The sequence below is a fragment of the Plectropomus leopardus genome, chromosome 7, assembly GCF_008729295.1.
Source record: "Plectropomus leopardus isolate mb chromosome 7, YSFRI_Pleo_2.0, whole genome shotgun sequence".
Taxonomy (NCBI): Eukaryota; Metazoa; Chordata; class Actinopteri; order Perciformes; family Serranidae; genus Plectropomus; species Plectropomus leopardus.
Window position 1 is genome coordinate 10,888,612 of NC_056469.1, and position 19,800 is coordinate 10,908,411.

The 19,800-nt window shown below is 38.7% G+C and overlaps 1 protein-coding gene across 1 annotated transcript in view; it reads left to right on the forward strand.

The window, feature by feature from the left end:
* The window catches only part of mroh1 (maestro heat-like repeat family member 1), a 30,420-nt gene extending 11,399 nt beyond the window's left edge, over positions 1-19,021 (forward strand). Inside the window, exons 16-45 of the mRNA XM_042489667.1 lie at positions 206-246; positions 743-884; positions 1,114-1,166; positions 1,373-1,480; positions 1,972-2,091; positions 2,220-2,342; positions 2,436-2,582; positions 3,606-3,632; positions 6,823-6,945; positions 7,050-7,129; positions 7,265-7,406; positions 8,318-8,413; positions 8,990-9,094; positions 9,369-9,504; positions 9,674-9,786; positions 9,985-10,137; positions 10,327-10,383; positions 10,623-10,720; positions 10,871-11,036; positions 11,606-11,775; positions 11,896-12,033; positions 12,364-12,478; positions 13,966-14,112; positions 14,238-14,304; positions 14,540-14,661; positions 14,928-15,077; positions 15,213-15,347; positions 15,657-15,759; positions 15,897-15,962; positions 16,290-19,021. Coding sequence (XP_042345601.1) covers positions 206-246; positions 743-884; positions 1,114-1,166; positions 1,373-1,480; positions 1,972-2,091; positions 2,220-2,342; positions 2,436-2,582; positions 3,606-3,632; positions 6,823-6,945; positions 7,050-7,129; positions 7,265-7,406; positions 8,318-8,413; positions 8,990-9,094; positions 9,369-9,504; positions 9,674-9,786; positions 9,985-10,137; positions 10,327-10,383; positions 10,623-10,720; positions 10,871-11,036; positions 11,606-11,775; positions 11,896-12,033; positions 12,364-12,478; positions 13,966-14,112; positions 14,238-14,304; positions 14,540-14,661; positions 14,928-15,077; positions 15,213-15,347; positions 15,657-15,759; positions 15,897-15,962; positions 16,290-16,366 — 3,320 coding nt within the window. The 3' untranslated portion in view covers positions 16,367-19,021. The remainder of the gene's footprint in view (positions 1-205; positions 247-742; positions 885-1,113; positions 1,167-1,372; positions 1,481-1,971; positions 2,092-2,219; positions 2,343-2,435; positions 2,583-3,605; positions 3,633-6,822; positions 6,946-7,049; positions 7,130-7,264; positions 7,407-8,317; positions 8,414-8,989; positions 9,095-9,368; positions 9,505-9,673; positions 9,787-9,984; positions 10,138-10,326; positions 10,384-10,622; positions 10,721-10,870; positions 11,037-11,605; positions 11,776-11,895; positions 12,034-12,363; positions 12,479-13,965; positions 14,113-14,237; positions 14,305-14,539; positions 14,662-14,927; positions 15,078-15,212; positions 15,348-15,656; positions 15,760-15,896; positions 15,963-16,289) is intronic.
* The last annotated feature ends 779 nt before the right edge of the window (positions 19,022-19,800 follow it).

A 19,800-nucleotide genomic window follows, 5' to 3' on the forward strand; every position in this document is an offset into this window, starting at 1 on the left:
ATATAAATCAGAGAAAAGCAGGAAATTGCCGTATTTTAAAGTTTGAAAAATAAAATAGAGAAATACTTTAAAGATTAATTGATTATCATTTTCTTTTTTTTGTGTGTGTCAATCAACTAATTATTGCAGCTCTAAATTGAATGTTGCCATTCATATAGTTGTGTGATTCATACCAAGCTAAATGTGTGATGTCTCTCTCCTCTAGTCAATCTGTCCTCTCCTCAAACACTAATGGTCAGACTGCTGGTAAGTAAATATAAATCTATAACCCTTTTTTTTCAAACTCTGGTGATTTCATGTGAAACCAAAGATAAACACAGACTGTGCTGTGCTCAAAGCATATGCTGAACTGCACTACAAAACAATAACTAACCATCTAGTCTATTAACTGGCTGGAGTAACAGTTTGTAGTAAAGTATAATTAATGAATTGCAGCCTCTTGTTTAGAAAAAAATGTGTCATGCCAAATAATCCTTTTGTTGTCAAGTTTGATTTTCTCTTAAATGTTTCATTCAGAAACTGTGACTATTATTGTAATATAAATTTTAAAGATGCTCTTACTGTACAGTATTAAACATGGATGAAAGCAGTAACAGAGTAGTCCTACTCAAGTGGTTGGTTTACTTGTTTTTATTATAATTTGTAACATCTAGTATCCCTGACTTCTACCTGTGTGTGCGTGCGTGTGTGCATGCGTGCATGTGTGTGTGTGTCTGTCCTGGTTTGCTTCGGTGTGTCCCAGGTGAACGCAGCGTTCCCGTTCAGCAACAGAGATCACGGAGCTCCATCCCTCGCTCTCCTTCAAACCCTCAGTATCAACATCCACCCCAATGCTGAGATACTCTGGGAGAAAGAGATTCCTCCCCTGCTTTCTATTCTAGAAGGTATGGTAATATGCATAAATAATCTTTTTTTTATTGATCTTTATAAAGTCATAGCTTTCAAGAAAGTCTTGCTTTCCTGTAGTTATACTAGAGTGGACACTTGGGTCTGCGTTACATCGTTTGTAGGCTGCATGCTGTATTGGTTCCCTTTTCCTTTTCAGTCTCCTCATGTTGCAATAGTTTTCCTCCTCTATAGTAAAGGAGTCTGACTGTGTGCTGTTGTTTCCAGAGTCAATGCCAGAGAGCCTGGATAAACAGCACTGGGATGAAAAGTTGCTGAAGGTGAGCTTGTATCCTGCATATGGGAAAATTATCTCATTCAAATCATTACGTGTCATTGTTTTGTATTTGAATAAAGAATTTGTCGTGAAATGTTACTTTGTGTGCCTGTTTTAGATTGATAATTCCCATCAATTTTATATTAGTGGCTTCATTGTTTGTATCGAAAATATGAAAATGTTTAAATCATTCTAAATTCTCATCTTCAGCTCTTGTCTAAAACCCTGGCTACTATTGATGATGACAAGTGGGTGTGTCACTTGGCAGCTGAAGCAACAAGATACCTCTCCACATATAACAACGCCTTAGAGGAGAAGGTAAGTGCTTTCAGCAGCTTTTTCACCCAAAAATCAAGAGCGAGCTGATTGCAAACTATTGCATTGGTACAGTTGCTAACATGTTTCCAGTGAATTTTAATCAATAGGCATAGTTTTTTGGCTTGTCGAGATATTAAGCTCCATAGCAAGCCCAATTTGATGACTGTGCTGAACAATGATTCTCATCCTGTGGGGCTCATGACCTTCTGAAACAGAGCCGTGCTTCCTCATAACCTAACAGCCACAAAGCGTGTACACAGAGAGGTGAACAGTAGACCCACCCAATCACAGGATGAAGTGTATAGAATCTTTGCTGTGTATTTATCAATAGTAACCAAGAAAAATCTTGATAAATGTTGAGAAAAATAACTTGTAAATTGGGATTGTATGGTGTTTCTGTAGCATTTTTATGACACCCTGGGAAAACAGTACTTAGTAGAGTTAAGTACATATATGCTTGTAATCTAATTAGTGTTTCTCTTTCTCTCCAGAATTTCCTTTATCGATGTATAGGAGTGACTCTCCAGCAGTGTTTCAATAAGGAGGTGGTTAAAAAACAGCTGCAGGAAATTCTCCTCGCAGCACGACACAATGATGCCATTGAAAGAGAGGTACCTGTAGATGATGATTTTACTGGTGTTGTGGTTTCTCTCATCTCTAAATAATTGGTATTGTGTGTTTCACACACTTAAAAAGGTTAAAGCTCTAACTTTTGGTTTGTGTCATCTGTATCTGTCAGGGAGTTGCAATGGGTGTCGGTCTGTGTGCCAACAGCCACTTAGAGGGAACTCTGGCTAAGCTGGAAGAGTTTGGCAAGTCAGACGCCTTCAAGAAGTCACCGAGCATCTTCAACCTTCTCAAAGTACTCAAACTTTTTTTAAAATATCACAAATGAAGATCTTATTGTTCAGCTTCCATTGTCTGTCTTCATCTCTCCTTCCTTTCCCTTCCTCAGGAGCGTAACGATGTTGAGGTAGAGAAGGTGAAAAGCACATTAATCTTGTGTTATGGTCAAGTGGCTCTGAATGCACCCCCAGAAAAGATCCTGACCCGCATTGATCAAGACATTCTTCGCTGCATCAGTAAACACTTCAACACCAAGGTAATGTAAATACTAATGGGGGGTAATTTCATACGGTTGATGTGCATACAGAGAAAAGAGTAAGAGTTGTAATAAAAGCTATGTTAAAAATGATGAACAGGACTAATTTCCATATAAAACTATACCAGTTAGTGTTACAGTAGTTTTCTATGTTCCAACTTAATCCAAACTGGATCTGTTGAATTGTATGATTTTAGCCTCCTCAGTGGTCATCTATGGTTGCAAGTAGGCTGCTAATTTTAAGATGTTTCATTAATGTCAGTTTACTCTTTTGGCTTCAAGTGCATTTTTATAGCAATATGATGAAATTGATTCGCTGTAAGAGTGTTCATTTAACACTGGCCTCAATTTAAGGGAGCACTTCCTCATTAACTTTGCGTGTGTGTATAGCAGGCATTGGCAGTAAATGGTGAATGGTGATTTGTCTTTCTCAGCTGAGACAGTAAACATATAGGGCCCTGTTTTAATGGCAGTGCAATGACCACCACTGTGAAAAGCATAAAAGAGAGGCACAAAGTTAGTCAAGTGAGGGAGTGGAAAGCCAGTTGTTGGTATTTTGGTGGAAAGATGTTATTAGACTTTGCACTGAGAATAGACATCCCAGAACCACGTCAGTTTCCAGGGCAACAATGTTCCACTTTGGTGAGTTTATTAACAATATTAAACAGATAGTTACATGTAATGGAATAATGATTATAATATAAATGCAGCTTTAGTTAAAGTACAAGTTCAGTTTTTTTTAAAAAACGTGGACCTGTCAATTTATGTCTTCCTAAAGAGCTTGTTTTACCACTGACATGCTGAGATTATTATTTCAACATAACGGAAAGAATCTATGCACAGACAGACCTTTTCATAAAGATTAAAATCCTTTTTGTTTAACCAGAAACAGCCCTGACATCACTATTGAACACACCAGACTGGGCTTGCGTAAGAAAAATGGCACCTATAAATTTAGACCTATGGGTAAGATTGCTGTATTTATTTGTACACTCATGACTTTATCATCTCTATTTTAAACAGGTTCTGGGGATTAAAGTAGAGACAAAGGTATTGTCACAGAAATACAGGGGCTGACTTGCTCTTTTTCCTCACTCTTCTTTGTATTTTTTTTCCCTACTACTCTATACTCTTGTGGCAACTAAAATCTTAACTGAAAATCTTCAAGCCAAGAAAACAGCTTGATACAATAAAGCAAATACTTTTTCTTTAAGCTTGTACTTTGCTGTATCTTAGTTATATTTCACACTGGTAGAGAATTAGATTGAAGTGCGTGTGTCTTAAGGGCATTCATGAACGATCCATCGCTAAAATTAAATTGTTCTGGTGGTGGAGCAGATATTGGTTTTGAAGGAGAGTTTTTATTTAATTACTTCATTTTACTCCTCAAACATGTACTGTTAATACCAACTAAACCACTGAGACCATGAGATCATAACTAAAGCTGCTGAAACACTTTAAGGAACACTATTGAGTAAAAAACACAACCAACACTAATGTTGCTGAGTGATTATAATTGTGCTGGTGACACATGGACACATTCTACCTCAGTGAAATGTAGCTTTATGTGATACACCACAAAAATCTTTTGAGTATCAAACACCTTATGTAGGATTGAAAGGTGGTTAAGTTTGTAATTTCCTCATAGACTGAGAACAGTGGATGTGGTTGAATTGAGTCAGTTAAAATAGATTCCACGCATGACCAGTTTTCACAGAGGAAAACTATCAAAACATCTGTTACAGTCACATTAATAGCCTACAGTGTTTGATACTCTGAGCTGGACTTGGGGTGGATTGTAAGTCTATTTCACTAATGTAAAATTAGTCACATGGCTACTATATTGTGTTTCCAACCTTACATCTAAAGCACAGTGAGTTTTGAATGCAGCTGGGATTCCACTAAAGCCTGCAGGGTCAAATTCACAAAGAATGGATTGTGGCCACTGATAGCCACATGAATTGCACATCACCTGCAGCTGCTATCTGTCCCATCTGATTCACAAAAGATGTTGTGGGAATGCTATTATGTCGCTAACACAGCAATAAAGTTGTGCATCTGATTGCAAATATCCATGTGGAAAATGTTGCCTTGCACCAAGAACATGGTAAAAGAGAAAAAGAGAGAGAAGAAAGAACACAGAAAAAAAGAACACAGAAATCTTAAGACTTTGCTCTTCAGGTTCTTATCACCAATTTAGTGCAGAGGCATTACTCAAAACATCGGTCAGGAAATTTAAACGTGTTTGAAAGACACCATATTTGGGATTTAATATCGCAGTCTGTCAGTGCGCTTCAGTTACTATCAACTCCGAATATGCCAAAAATTCGACTGTTTTTTTGCCTGGGCGTCAGCGATAGATGCATTATGTGTTTGGGTTGTGTGGCTGTACATTTGTATGTCTGTCCATCCAGCACATTTTTGTGAATGCGATATCTTAACAATGCCTCGAGGGAATTTCTTTACATTTTGCACAAACGTTCACATGGACTCAACGATGAGGTGATTAAATTTTGCTGGTCATAGGTCAAAGGTCAAGGCCACTGTGACCTCATCAGTCTCATTCTTGTGAACGGGATATCTCAAGAATACCTCAAGGAAATTTCTTTAAATTTGGCACAAACGTGAGTTTACTCAAGGATGAACTGATAAGATTTTGACACTTAAAGGTCACAGTGAACTTGCATTCGCCTCATTCTTGTGAGCGCAATATCTCAAGAAAATCATGAGGGGATTCCTTCAAATTTGACACAAACATTCACTTGGACTCAAGGAAGAGCTGAGTACAATTTGGTGTTCAAAGGTCAAGGTCACTGTGACCTTGCATCTGTCTCATTTTTGTGACCGCAATACTGTCTGGAGGGAGTTTCCTCGAATTAGATTCAAACGTCCACTTGGACTCCAGAATGAAGTGAACACAATCTGTTCAAAAGTCAAAGGTCAAGGTCACGGTGACCTCACATAACATGTTTTTGGGTATAACTAAAGAGCCTTGGGTGTGCACCTTGAAACTGTTCTTGTTCTATAGACCTTCTATGTGTGAAGCATTCATGTTTTCACAGACATAGATGTAAACGGTAAGAGTAACCTCACTGGTGTGCGGAGGCAGACAACCGAGTGGCTTTATATCTATTTGCAATGAGGCTTATTTACATAAAACAGGGCCAGTTTTGCACCATATGTATTTTAAAACAGTGGAGCACCAAGACACTGTTTGCTTAGCATTGCAGTGACAGTGGGGGTGCATCCCACCCTTTGCAGGTGCGCTGAGATTTACACAATTTCTTTTTGTCTTATTTGGGCAGGTTTAGTAGCTGCAAAAGCCACTCAATCTTTATGTGAATTTGCCCCTAAGTGATATCCTCTGGCCATTACAGACAAAATGTCTTTTAAATGACCTACATTAGTAACATGCTAACTAGATTACTTGTGTCTAATGAAATGGGTCGGAAAGGAAAGGTTCTTGTTAACAAGCCATTTTATGGTTGCTGTATTTGGCTCTAAAGCTGGTTCCTGATTGTGCTGCATTATTTATGCAGTTGTAGGCTGTTACCATGACTAACTGTTTAGTTCTGCAAACATACTGTACACTTCCGCAAGCTACTTTTTATCCCTCTCAAGTTTAACTGAAATTAGTATATCCCATGAAGTAATACCTTCCCTTTTAGATCCTTCTCCCTACTATCTACACACAGGGTTGTCTCATTGATTCATTCTTTATTTCCTTCATTTAGTGGACTATTTTAAAGCTCACCAATGACTCTCTCTCTCTCTCTGTAAAATGGCTTTGGAAATGTCTTGCTAAACTTCAACACTTCTTGGTGTCTGTTCTGTCACTTCTCAGACCAGAGCCTGCAGGTGGTTTGCTGTTCAACCAATCTCTAACCTCTAATCAAACTCTGATTTCAAACATCTCTCCATCAATAGGCATGGAGGATCAATCTAAAATATCGCTATTGGATTGATTTGACTGATTGAGTAGACTGATCGCTTCAGTTTTATATGCTTGCTGATTCTCAGCCGCTTGTAGAGATGCATCCGCTGAAGGGGGTCTGCGGTTGGCCTTGTTGTTTGCATTCCTGACAACTAGGAAACTGCAATTATCCAATTTCCTTCACATTTAGCCTACTTTTCCTCCTGACCTGAATCTTCTGATCTGTGTTTGTCTTTTCATGTATTCTGTTTGTCTGTCTTGTGTGGGTTTTGTCGACATGCATTTGTGTGTCTTTACCCATTTCAGGACCTGACTATGAAGCTCAGTTTGATCCAGAGTGTTGGGCTCATTGGCAAAGCCATCAGTGAGTGTGTGAAGAGACAAGGCTACGTGTTCTCTCGCAAACAGGAGCTCATTACCGTCATGCTGGTCAGTAGTCAGTCATCACAAACACGCTGTGAATGTTTAATTGCTGATGCAACAACAGTGTCTTTTCTGATCCCTTCTCCCGCTGTTATGTCTTTACTGGCCAGGATTTTATCAAGGCTGAGCCAGCTGATTCATTAAGGACTCCAGTACGCCATCTTGTGATGACCACCTGTGCCAACCTCATGTATCCTTCAACTTCAGTGACTGATGTGTGTCACGCAGGTTCACAAAAATTTGTGGCATCTTTGTGTTCCCTTACTGGAGGTTCTGTCTTCGGTCCATCTGTCCAGTGTTTTATCTTTGACCTTTAGTGCTTCAGGCCTCTGGACCCTGCTCTGAGTGAGAACGAGAGCTTTGACTTGCTGAAAGTGTGTGTGAACAGTGTGTTCTCTCTGCCGCCTGAGACACACACGCCAGAGAAAACTAAAGAAGAGGACATACTGGACCCCAAGCAGAGAAAGGTGAAGTACAGCAGACAGAGATGTGTGCTCACACACATACAGTATACCTCACAAATCTGCTGTGTATTTGTCTTGTGCCTCCATTCATTTTAACTTTCATAACTACTGGAAACTGTTTGTAGTGATCACGAATACAGTAATCAATCACTTATATGAATCAAAAAACTCCAGACAGAATCATTCCTAAACAAATGCAGTTTTCAATAATTAGCTTATAACAACCATGTAGTCTGCTTACAGTTTATTTTCATTTTTTACTTTTTATACACGACAACATATAGAAAAACAAATAAAATACAGTTTTCTTTTTTTTCTCTTCATTTTTTAAAACTTTACTCCCATGATACTTGCACTTCAGTAATCCGTCTGCTTGTGTCTAGCTACCTGAGGCTGGTGCTGTGTGCAAATTGAAATCATGACTTGGAAATGAAAGTAGTTCTCTCTGAATGAAAAATATAGTCTCCTTGAAGCTAAAGGCTGCTAGTCATGGCTCCTGGTGATGGAGACAGAAAACAAACTGGCCCAGGGAGAGCACCTAATGCCCAGTCACACGAAACCCTCATAATTAAATAGCTGCACTTTATTTTGAAACTGTAAGTAAAGTCAGTAAAAAGCAAAAAAGCAAAGCTGTCTGTTTCATAACTTCGTATTTATGTAATAGATATACAACTTCAACTGGATAATCTACATGAGAAGTAAAGAAAAGGGGGGGAAAGGGGTTATAGTAATCATCTGTTTATGATGATCCATTTGACCTGGACTGACCTGATAGCTATAAATGGTTTCCTATTAATATCTCTTTTTGTGTAGAGAGGTGCACAAACCTTTGAAATGTGTTAACTTCATGATAAATTTTGTTCAACATTAATTATATCTGTCATTTTGTCAAACTAATTCATAAATATATACAGGCATTGTACAAAGACACGTTGACTGCACTGCAGGAGCTGCTGAAAAGTGTACTGGCCAAAGATCCCACACCTGATGGCCTCCAGAGTGTCTTCAAGGTGAAGCTTGTTTCACACTAAACAGCTCAAATCATCTTTACCTAAACACAGTATCAAGTATCAGTAATATTTGTGTCATTATTCTGTTGTTTTCTGATTGTATATATAAAAAATGGAGTACTTATTACAGTGGCTACAAATGGTGGCAGCTCTTGTTATCACATGTCAGCACATTGCTGAACGAAAGAAAATCCTTCATACTAATTTCTTGGAACCTCAGGAATATCCACTTAAGACGATAGCTTTGTTTAGCATCTTTTTTTCTGTAGCTTAAATAATTGTACTTTCAAAAACTTTAAACCAACCAAGGACCGACTTACCAAGAAAGTGTCACAACAACAAACAAGTAATGTAAGTTTTTGGCTACTCTGGGGCAACATACGCATTCCTGCAAGCTATAACCAAATCCCACTACTTTTTCTCATGTGTCTCTGTTCCTTTATCCCCTTGACTTGTTCAGCTGTCTCATTAAAAAGAATAATTTGCTCCAGTGAACCACCGAGAAATAACTTTACCACCTGGGATATGTTACATCTTTCCGTCTTTTGACACGATGTATTTTACTATCCTGTGCAGCACATTGAATCATGGTTGAGCTCTGGACAGGACCATGAGAGACAGAGAGCTGTCACAGCGACTGCTCACATACTGGCTTACTACCTGGATAACCTCACTGTCAAGGTACACACGGACATATACATGCATATTTCTGTGTCTTTGTCATTTCTGAACTTTTTATTTTCTTTCATAACTATACCAGCACACCACAGATGGAAGCTTTAATAATAATCCTGATAACTGTGGGTGTATAGTTCTTGTAACTCATTCAAACATAATCAGTGGCCTAAAGTATTGTCTGTATTTTGTCTTCACTTCATGTTTAAACTGACGTTTTGAGTGACATCCATTTTTTGCCTTTGCTTCCTTTCTTTTACTTCTGTGCATCTTTGTGTAGAACATGGTGTCTTTCCACAACCTTGGAGCTCTGCTGGGTCGACTGTCTCCACGATGTTCTGACCCTCACCCTGCTGTACGCACTGCTGCTGTGGACTGTATATACTCACTGCTTTACATACAGCTACGCTATGAAGGTACAGACACACAGAGCCACGACCTTTTTACCCACGTCTTTTTATTTTATTTAATTTGAAGTCACTTTTTGATAATTAAAATAACTGTTTACCTACTAGTTTTAGTAAAACTTGCTGTTTTGACTTTATCTAAAAAAATGTGTTCTCCTTTTCCTTTCTTCATGTGTAGGATTCTCCCTTGATTATAAAGATGAAGCTGTGGAGAGCCTGTTGCCTCTAAAAGACAGACTAGAAAACCCAGACCACTCAGTTCTGTATAAGACCTGCTCTGACCTCACCAAGGTACGCTTTGTGCCGCTCAGCAAGACGGTCTTAAAATTATATCAAGTATACCGAATCATTTTCTTTCCTCTGTCCACAATAAAATAGTCATATAATCAATGTTGTTGTTTTAATGTTTGTGTCAAGTTTACAGACACAGCGGTAGCCCATACATACAGTAATACTGTGTAATTGTTTCTTTCCCTGTGTGTGTGTCAGGTGATGAGTAAGCGTCTGCCTCAGCAGCAGCTGACGACACTGGTGTTCATGTTGTTTGAAGGGCTGGTCGACAGTCAGGCAAACTGCTGCAGAGCATCATCTGTCATCCTAAATACTTTGCTGAAGAACAGAGGAGGAGGACTACAAGAGCTGGTAGCACACACCACACCACACCGCGCACACACACACACACACACACACACACACACACACACACACACACACAGGCTCTCACACAGCCCTTTGTTGCATCTGCCGAGGTCAATAATTATATAGACATCAATTATTTGACTCACATACCAACTGTACATGAAAACCACAGAGTGTCTGTTTGTGTGTTAGGTCCCAGAGATGCTAGAGGTGTTACATGTACGTCTGCAGAACATCACAGAGGAGCAGGTATGAACTGACATCTGTATGACAATATAGCATGAATATTCATTATTTAATACTTTTTTTGTTACTCTTATTATATTTTGAATAATCATGATATAAAGATTTGATTATGAGGCCTTTTGGCTTATTTTGAAGTAAAGACCTGCTCAATGTGTAATTATATCTTAAACATCATGGTCTATAGCCACTTAAGTTGAACTTCAGTCACACTGAGGGAGCTGTTTCATTGTGTCTGTGTGTAGGTGAGAGTGGCAGTGGGACAGACGGTACTAATCCTGGCTTCTCAGCATCTGCAGACTGTTATCAGTACACTAGTAAACCAACCAATTCCCTTTGACAGGTATATATACAAAACCTTCATGAAGTCCTCTACCTCAGCATGACCACAATTGTTTTCACAAATTACATTCACTCACCTTCTTCTTGTCACTTGCTTTTTTTTGTGAATCGAAGTTCCCTAAACATTAAGTTTTTCTGTCTTTGTGTCCAGCTGGACCAGTGAGATGTGGATGGCCCTGGGGGCAGACCCCATTGTAGCCAGTCAGATCATTGAGATGGTGATGGAGAAGCTTCTCATCATGGCGCCCTATGTTGACCAGAGGGAGTCAGTGATCAGAGGAGGGACAACAAAGGTGGCCACCAATCAGCCACTGGCTGTAAGTCACAAACACTCACAGATATGTGTTAATCATTTACAGTTTTCTTAAAGGTGGATTCAGTGATACTAGAGAAAAATTGCTGATATCCGCTCAATTTGATGAGAGGCATATTGGATTATAATCGCTGAATAACGTCTACAAAGCCTGTGTGGCAAAAGCTGCATGTAGCAGAGCAGCAGCAGCAGCAAATTTAGTCCCACGTCTGTGTAATATACAGTCACTGTAGTTAGAGGCATAAATTGGAATAAAATGTTTGAATGAATAAAACATGCTTCAGGCAGCTGTTACATGACCCTTTCTGTGAATGAAACACCAGCAGTTACGACAGCCTGTGAAATGCTGTGTTGATTAGAATAAGAGCCTTCCATCGAAATCCACAAGAGACGGATACACTCTTTCTGTGTGGACAAAGACATTTGCTACAGCCATTTTTAAGGACCTGCACAGTGTTCTTCAGCTGGTTTCTGCATTAGCCATCACATCCACATCAAATAGATAGTGCAGAAAAAGGTGATTCTCACGTTTTAGTGTGTTGGCGTGTGTGTGTGTGTGTTCTTTGTTTCCAGATGACATGTGGTCTTAAAGAACTGCTGTTAAATGGACAGAGTCAGGAGCCAGCAGTCAGTCAGTTTCCTCAGCTCTTCTCATGTCTGACTGTGAGACTCGGATCAAGCGTCGGGGTCTCAGCACCGAGGGACAACAACACCAAACACACTGCCTCCGTCCATGTGGCAGGGTAGGCTTTTTTTTTTTCCTTTTTCATTAGCAAAATCAAGATGAGTTGGCTCTATAAATATTTAATTTAAGTGTATGTGTGAGGGATAACAATTTCACATAACGTTTTTCTGTGATTCAGGGTTGCAGCTGATGCCCTGCGCATCTTGTTAGCACGGGCCCAGTTAGATGAAGTGATGAAGAGACTGGATGAAGATAATGCCTGGGATGCAGTGAAGGAACAGAATACACACATTACAGGAGTTACACTACTGGCAAGGTGCGTTCCTGGGCACAGAACACAGGTGACGTAAGCACTTTACAAAAAATAGCAATCAGGTGCTAGACCAGCAGCAGCGCACATCCAAGATGAATTTACAGAATCACAGTAAGGTGATACTGTATACAACTAGTGACCAAAAATTCCTGTATAGGATACCTTTAATAACAAAAAGCATTATTCGTATCTTAATGAAGGATTGAAACATATTTCCTGTCCTGCATTCTCACTGTTGTTTCTCTCTATAATAACTAGTTAATCTATGTACTGAATAATAATACACTTTTCACTTCAAGCTCGCATAATTTTGGGTGTTTGTCTCGTCTGTAGGGCGATGGCTAAGCACGCTGGTCCCAGGTTGCCCGCCATTGTGGAGTGTCTGTGTCCCTCTTTGAACAACATCTACGAATGCCAGAGAATCACCGTCACTGCTTTCTTCTCTGAGGTGATACATCATGAAATATTGCTTCATGCTTTTTTAAAAAAATGTCTTTGTTTAGAAGGCCATTGTAGGTTTTTTAAAAAGGGGGAGTAATACTTTGATGGAAAACTCAGTATACCTGAGATTAAAATGATAAATTTACAAGGAAAAATAATTCTGCCAGTGTCAGGTGACGTAGTATAATGCGTGAAGAGTCCACATAGGAAGAAAGTTGTGGTATCATGCTGATATATTTGTCCTATCAAGTAAAGGGAAAAATTAAAAAGGGAACAGTTACTCAATACAATAATCTGTGTCCGGTGTTTATAAAGTGGTCTGTTAAATTGGTTGTGCATCTGAAATGAGGAAAGAGGGAAAGGGGCCCACTCAGGGTCAGCTGCAGGGGGGCCTCACATGTTGTGTTGCATTACGTTCTGCATGCTGTATGTAAGTCAGTGTTGGCTTATTATTTTTAGAATCAGCTGATTTATTATTTTAAGCTTTAAGGATGTATAAAGCTGCTGAATGCACACTGTGTATAGAAACTGGGTTCTGCCAAAGTTTATATACACAGTGTGCATTCAGCAGCTTTATACATCCTGAAAATTGAAAATACGAAGTCATCGAAGTTTAAAAATAGCTAGCCAACACTGACTTACAGGGGACATGAACCTGGTGTCCTGAGTGGAAGTCCTTTGTTTGACCCATTCACCACAACTTCCTCTGTATGTGGACCTTCAGTCTTTGTATTACATCACCTGACTTTCTGGCAGTAAATATGAGTGTGTCCCCAAGAGTTTTTTTATTTCAAATCAATTTGATTATTGCAGTACTCTTTTTTACTGGCCTTCCAGTTTTGAAACTCCAGCTTATCCAGAATTGTGCTGCTAGATGTTAAACCAAAACATGAAAGGGAGCATATCACCCCAGTGTTAGCTACACTCCCCTGGCTCCCAGTATCTTTCAGAAAAGATTTTAAGGTGTTTTTACTTGTTTTTAAAGCTCTTACTGCTTTGGGATCAACCTACATTGCATTGTTTTAAAAATATGCACAATTATACCCACAAGAAAGTAGTGAGTCCAGCTTTTGTTAACTTTGTTCCAGAATTATGGAATTCCCTTCCAAAAGCTAAAGGAGAAGCGGGCTCTGTGAACGTTTTTAAGCTACAGCTGAAAGCCTATTTATTTAGTCTGGCTTTTGATTAAAGTAATTCTTGTAATTATTATTTTATATCAATTCTTCTATTTACTATTACTTACTGGCCTCTATACTTTTTACCTTCACTTTTATATTGTGTTTATTGCCAACTGTCTTTTGATTATTATTATTATTATTATTATTATTATTTATTATTATTATTATTATTATCATTATTATTATTATTATTATTATTGTTATTATCCCTAACCCCCAATGTAAGTGACACAGAGTATGAAAACAAAATCATATCAGTTGTTACGGGATATTGATCAGCTTTTTTTTTTGTTTGTTTCTCATTCACTGATTTCAGCTCTTAAACCATCACGTGGTGACGGAGTTGATGTTGATTGATGTGTTAATGAACAACATGATGGAGAGGATATCCGATCCCTGTTGTAATGTCCGCATGTTGGCTGTGCGGGGGCTAGGCAACATAGCTGTGGGATCACCTGAAAAGGTATATCTCACACACACACACATACACACACAACAGAGCACATAATATGTGCTACCATTGGCAAACTAGCTGTTAGATCACTGACAGATAACATTTTTCTTACTCTCACATCCCTCTCCCATCAGGTGAATAAATACGCCAAAGAGCTGCTGGCAGCCATGAGTTCGGGCATGGAGGAGAAAGACGATCCAGGTAGACTGACAGCCTGACATTTCCTGTGCTGGAAAAACTAAAGTCACAGTAATCTGTTGTCTGGCTCTCCTGATTGATTGCAGTGATTCTTAAAACTTACAGTCTAGTGGTCTGGGGTTTCACTTCCATCATCACATCCATCATGTTTGTCGTACAACATGCCCAGCCTCTTATCCTGAATGTTGTCATTAGTAGAAATGCTATTTTTCATCTCTGGCCTCTGGTCTTTCTGCAGGTAAGCTTATTACCCTGGAGGCCATGTCTGGTCTCTCTAAAGTCCTCCTCTATCTGGACAAGAAGAACGTCCACTTATTAGTGGTCTACATCTTCATGAAGATTAAACCGTTCTTGGAAAGCGTAAGTTTTCTGTTGATACACTTTAAAATATTATTTGATGTAATATAGATTGTATGATGAATCTCAGAATATCCAGAATTTTGTATTTTATCCAAAAAAATGCTTGAGTTATTTAGGGATTATTTTGTTGACCCTTAATGCAGCGTACAGTATGTAGTGTCTTTTAGTTATTCAGAGCTGTCGGTGTTATGTATCTCTGTTCAGCCTTATGAGAAGGTGAAGTTGTTTCCTACACTAATCATACTCTCTGGCTCTGTGCTCATCAGGAGAATGATGAGATCCGCTGTGCTTCCATCCACCTAATGGGGAACTTGTCCAAGTTTGGCTCAGGGGAGCCAGTGTTCAAAGACCAGATCCACAATGTTCTGGTCAGCCTGCTGTTACACCTGGTTGACCCAAACCCACAGGTGGTCAAGGTACGGAAGGAAATGTGTATGCATACACACAGACTTTCAAAACTTCTTTTGTTTTAAATAATACATTTTGAACCTACAGGGCAAATTCTTACAAAGTTTAATACTAATATGGATTTTGTTTTCGCGTCTTTCCAGGCGTGTAAGTTTTCAATGCGAGTGTGTGCTCCGGTGGTGGGATCAGAGCAGATCACAGCCATGTTTCAGAACCACCTCCACGAAGACAAGAGCTTGCACTACGGAGAGTTTATCAATGACCTCACCAAGTACCTGGTGAGACACACACAGTCAAACATGAAGCCTGGCTGAATAAGTGCACCTTCTTATAAATGTGTTCAGAGGGTTCTTTTGTAAAGTTAGATTGATTTAGATGCATGTTTTCTGCTGCTATTTTACAAAGAGTAACAGTTGTGTGGAAATCTGGACAAAAGAATCAGATCTAGGTGTCAATTTTCTGGTTATGACATTAAGTGTATTTCAGGAGCAACAGCACAGATTCTTTGCAAAATCAGAACAGATAATTTTTTTGAACTAAGACGTGTATTCATGTTTGATGTTCATTGCATGTTTTGTGGTTTATAGATTCAGGACTTTCCAGGCATGCTGAACTTTTATCACATCTCAGTCATCCAGTTCTTCAAGAGCAACTGGCCTGAGGTCAGAGCAGGAGCTGCCATGTTCATAGGTACGACTGTTAGAACCTGTCATCTCGCTCCGTGCCGTTTACCCTCCTCAACCTGATTTGACATATGGATCAGAAACAGTGTATTCATACTTACTGTGTATGAATTAACCTTATGATAAAGCGTGTGTGTTCATCAGGGTTTCTGCTGGGGAATCTTCCAGAGGAGCATTTCTCCCACCTCAACATGGGAACCATCACAAAAGGTGATTCACTGCACACTCTTCTCTTCCAGGAGTGGGAATGACTAGAGGCCTCATGATACGATAGTATAATCATTTTTTTAGTCACGTTACAATATTTTCTGTGATTTAAAATGTTTTGTGATATGCTGAGTATTACAATAACATAATTTGCGATTTATTACCTTTTTCAACTGTAAATTATGTAAAAAAAAAAAAAAAAAAAAAAATGTAAAAATGTCAACATGTTTTGTTTTGATAAGGTAAAGTTTTGAAGATAAAGTAATTGAGCAAAATCATTCTGTTTGTCTTGTGGTATTGACTGTGTTCTTGGTGTGCTTGTGTCCTCAGGTTTAGTGATGCTGCTCCAAGATCCAGATCCTGTGGTGAGAGTGAAGGCTGCTGAAGCCATGGGACATTTCCACTGACACACACGCACGCACACACACACACAAAAACCTACATACAAAGCTTTCCTTTTGTCTCAAGTGGTAGGTCTCCGCTACATAGAAAAAAGAGAAGGAATATTTATGATATGACCCACAGTTTACAAAAACATTAAGAGCCCATCATTTCAATGTGCAGGTATTTTAACAGCATTCAAATTATACAACTGCAACCTACATTAAACCAAAACAGGGACCAAAGCAGAAACAGATGTGGAGCCAAAAGCCAAACTGTCAGATTTACCAAAATGTCAAAAAAATCATACAAAATCAACACGATACTAATTATTTATATGCACAAATACACACACATATATACAAATATTTAACCATTAGCAGCTTTGTCTGACACTTAACTATGGTACTTGAAAGGAAGTGTTGATTCTTAACTATATTTTAGTGACCAAAGACTGTGTTTCTCTGTAGAGATAGACGTCGTCTGTAGTGTTTAGCCTTCTGTCAGTGACAATAGCAGAGGTAAACTGTGTTCTATCAATGGAAGGCGCCAAGACGTTTCTAAAGGTTGGAAAACACATTTGAACTTGAGAAAGACGTTTTTTAGAATAAATATAGTTTCTTCAAATATGTGAAAAGATAACAGTGCATTCAAAGTACATGACGACGGTTCCACATGGCTGGTGGCTGAAGTGTGTTTGTGTGTGTTGTCATACCAGCATTTCACGGTGGTGTTGTGGATGTTAGTTTTAGTTGCAGACGATCTCTTTTGGAGGTAGTTTAAATGAAGGGGTCTTTTGGTGTCCTAAAGAGCCTCCCTCTGATTAACATGGTATTGTTCTTTTCACAATCTGAGCTTTATCCTCGACCCTCCTACAAGATCAAATGAAACATTTTAGGTCAGTTAAATATACAGCACAGCGTGTAAATTAATGTGAATCCTGTATTAGAAAAAATGGCTATAAATGTTGAATGCATACAGCAAGACTTTGTCAAATCAGCCAGCAATAACCAGTCTGTCACTACTTCTAGGTCTTACTTCTGTAACCAGTCTCTGACAGCAGGACTTGTCTACACTAACAGTCCTACTTTTGGGGCTGTACAGTAGCTCACATGTGAACTGGCTGGTTCAGAACAGAGGAAACACGGTTTAGCCAAGATTTTGAACCACGTGGACAAACTGGTGCCAAGCTCACCTCCATTTCCAAGCCATTAAGACGCTGTTTATGAGTTACTGCCACAGCTGCGACTGAAATGGCCACACTGGACACTTTCTGGCACAACAATAATTTCTTTGGTCCAGCTCATGCAGCTGCTTTTACTTCTCTCTGTTTGATCTGCACACAGTTTATGATTTTAATTTCACATTACGGGTCTAACAAGTGTTAAGCCGCGCTCTGTACGAGCATTAATTACCACGAGATGACTGCCAGGCATCCTGTGGCAGCATTCATAAACACACCTGCCAACTGACTCATTTTAATGCAGTGACGTTTTTCTTCTCCGTCAGGCTTTTTATGGCCGTTTCTTCTTTGAGAGGTGAATATTATTTTGTGTTAGCCAGGTTAAACTTACAAAACAAAGTCGGAACCAGCCAGGTCCAGACAGTCACACCATTACTTACCAGTGTTGTTGGGCAGAACACACCAGTGTAGCCATGCTGAAAACATTTAGTGCCAAATGTTCGTTGATAAGATATATAATAATAGCACCGCAGAGATGCTGTAAATGATTTTCTCTCTCTCACTTTGAATGCACTTAATGTTGTTTCAATGCCATTACTCCATTTAAATGTTTGTACAGTTTTAGGTGACAGCCGTTGGTTTGCAGTTCTCATGCTGTTGTGTAAATATACGTGCAAGTGTTGTACTGTGTAAGGATGTCTCCACATGTTACTTAATTTACTTAAATGCCAACAAAGACAGGTACGAAAATAATCCAGCATGTGTCTTCATTTGAATCCGTTTGGTGACAAATGTCGAATATGATTCAGGTGAAAGTAACACATTGTTTGTTTTAAAATAATTGATCACATGTGTGTTTACCTTAAATATTTCTATTGCACTTTTGAGCTCTGTCATGCAGTCCCTGGTTTAAGAACTGAAATGCAAACAAGGAGCTGAACCTGTTTATTTGTTTTATCTTTATTTTAATTTCTTCACGAGACATATGTCACATTTGGAGAAGATTTTCTTGCTCTTAAATAACTGAAAAAAAGCTGGTTTCAGCTGTAGTTTTTTTTTTGGTTATTTAAAAGGAAAGCAAAGGTTTTCCCTAATGTGATAACTTTTTATTGGAAGACAAATATTCATTCAGTAAGTTTACAAATCAAATATGAAAGGCTGCTCTGGTATCTGTATCTGTTGTATTAGTTATTCTACATACAGGGACTCGTGGCTTCTAGCACTTTCTAACACTATGGCTTTGTTTAGGGTGAATGGTAAATGAGTAATATTTTAGTTTTAAAAGCTGATATGATTTTTTTTTTCATGTCATCTGCCTGTTTTATAACATGTTGAATGCTGTTAATATCCTCGTATGATTGACACATGGCTTCATGTGTGAATGTGTTCAAGCGTGAATGTGTGCATGTCATTTTTCATGTTATTGGATCAGAGGAGAGAGTGGTGGATGGCAGTCATTGTATTTAATTGAAGAAATAAACAGTTCCATCAAATAATAGAAATAGTGATTTTTATTTCTGTCTTGCAAAATTGAGTGTCAGATTATTATGTTTTTTTTTAAATCTTTATTTAACCAGGAAGTCTCTGTTTTCTGAAGGAGAAAATACAATAATCAAACACAGAGGAGATGAAAACTAGTTGTAAGTGTACTTTTCTGTGTATCCATGTGGGTGTAGTAAAGAGCAAATTATTATGATCATGCAAGAAAGATGCTAGAAAATAATATCTTTTTCTTTTCTTTCAGTAGAGTCAACCTCTTGATATTGTCCATGACCATTTGATGTCACAGTGCTCCTGCATGTGCCTCAGGTGCACTTTGTCTTAATGCAACATCAGAGTAGATTAGACATAACTGTAATAATGAGTCAGGCTCCCAGCCTAATTGCAGCATATTTCCCTCTCCGCTCTTTACTATAGCTCTTGAATTGTCTATCTGCTCTTTTATCATATTCATCGTCGATGTAAATTCTCGAGTGTACCAAAAGCATTACAGATATGTTTTGGGGATTTATTTTTTTCCGATCATCTGTGTGTCATGGTCTCTCGTGTTTGAGCTGTTGGTCTTTGTGTCTGTGTGGTCTGATCCATCCGAAACGAGACAGTGAGTGTGACATAGTGGGAAATTGCAAGTGTCTTCTTTCTGTCTGTCTCCTATAGCAGCAGAATAAATATGAACCACTTGAGCTCTTGTATAAGAGCTTCACATACAGACAGACAGTAAACATGACTATTATGTGTTTCGGACAGCAGGATTATTACATATTAGCAGATGTCATT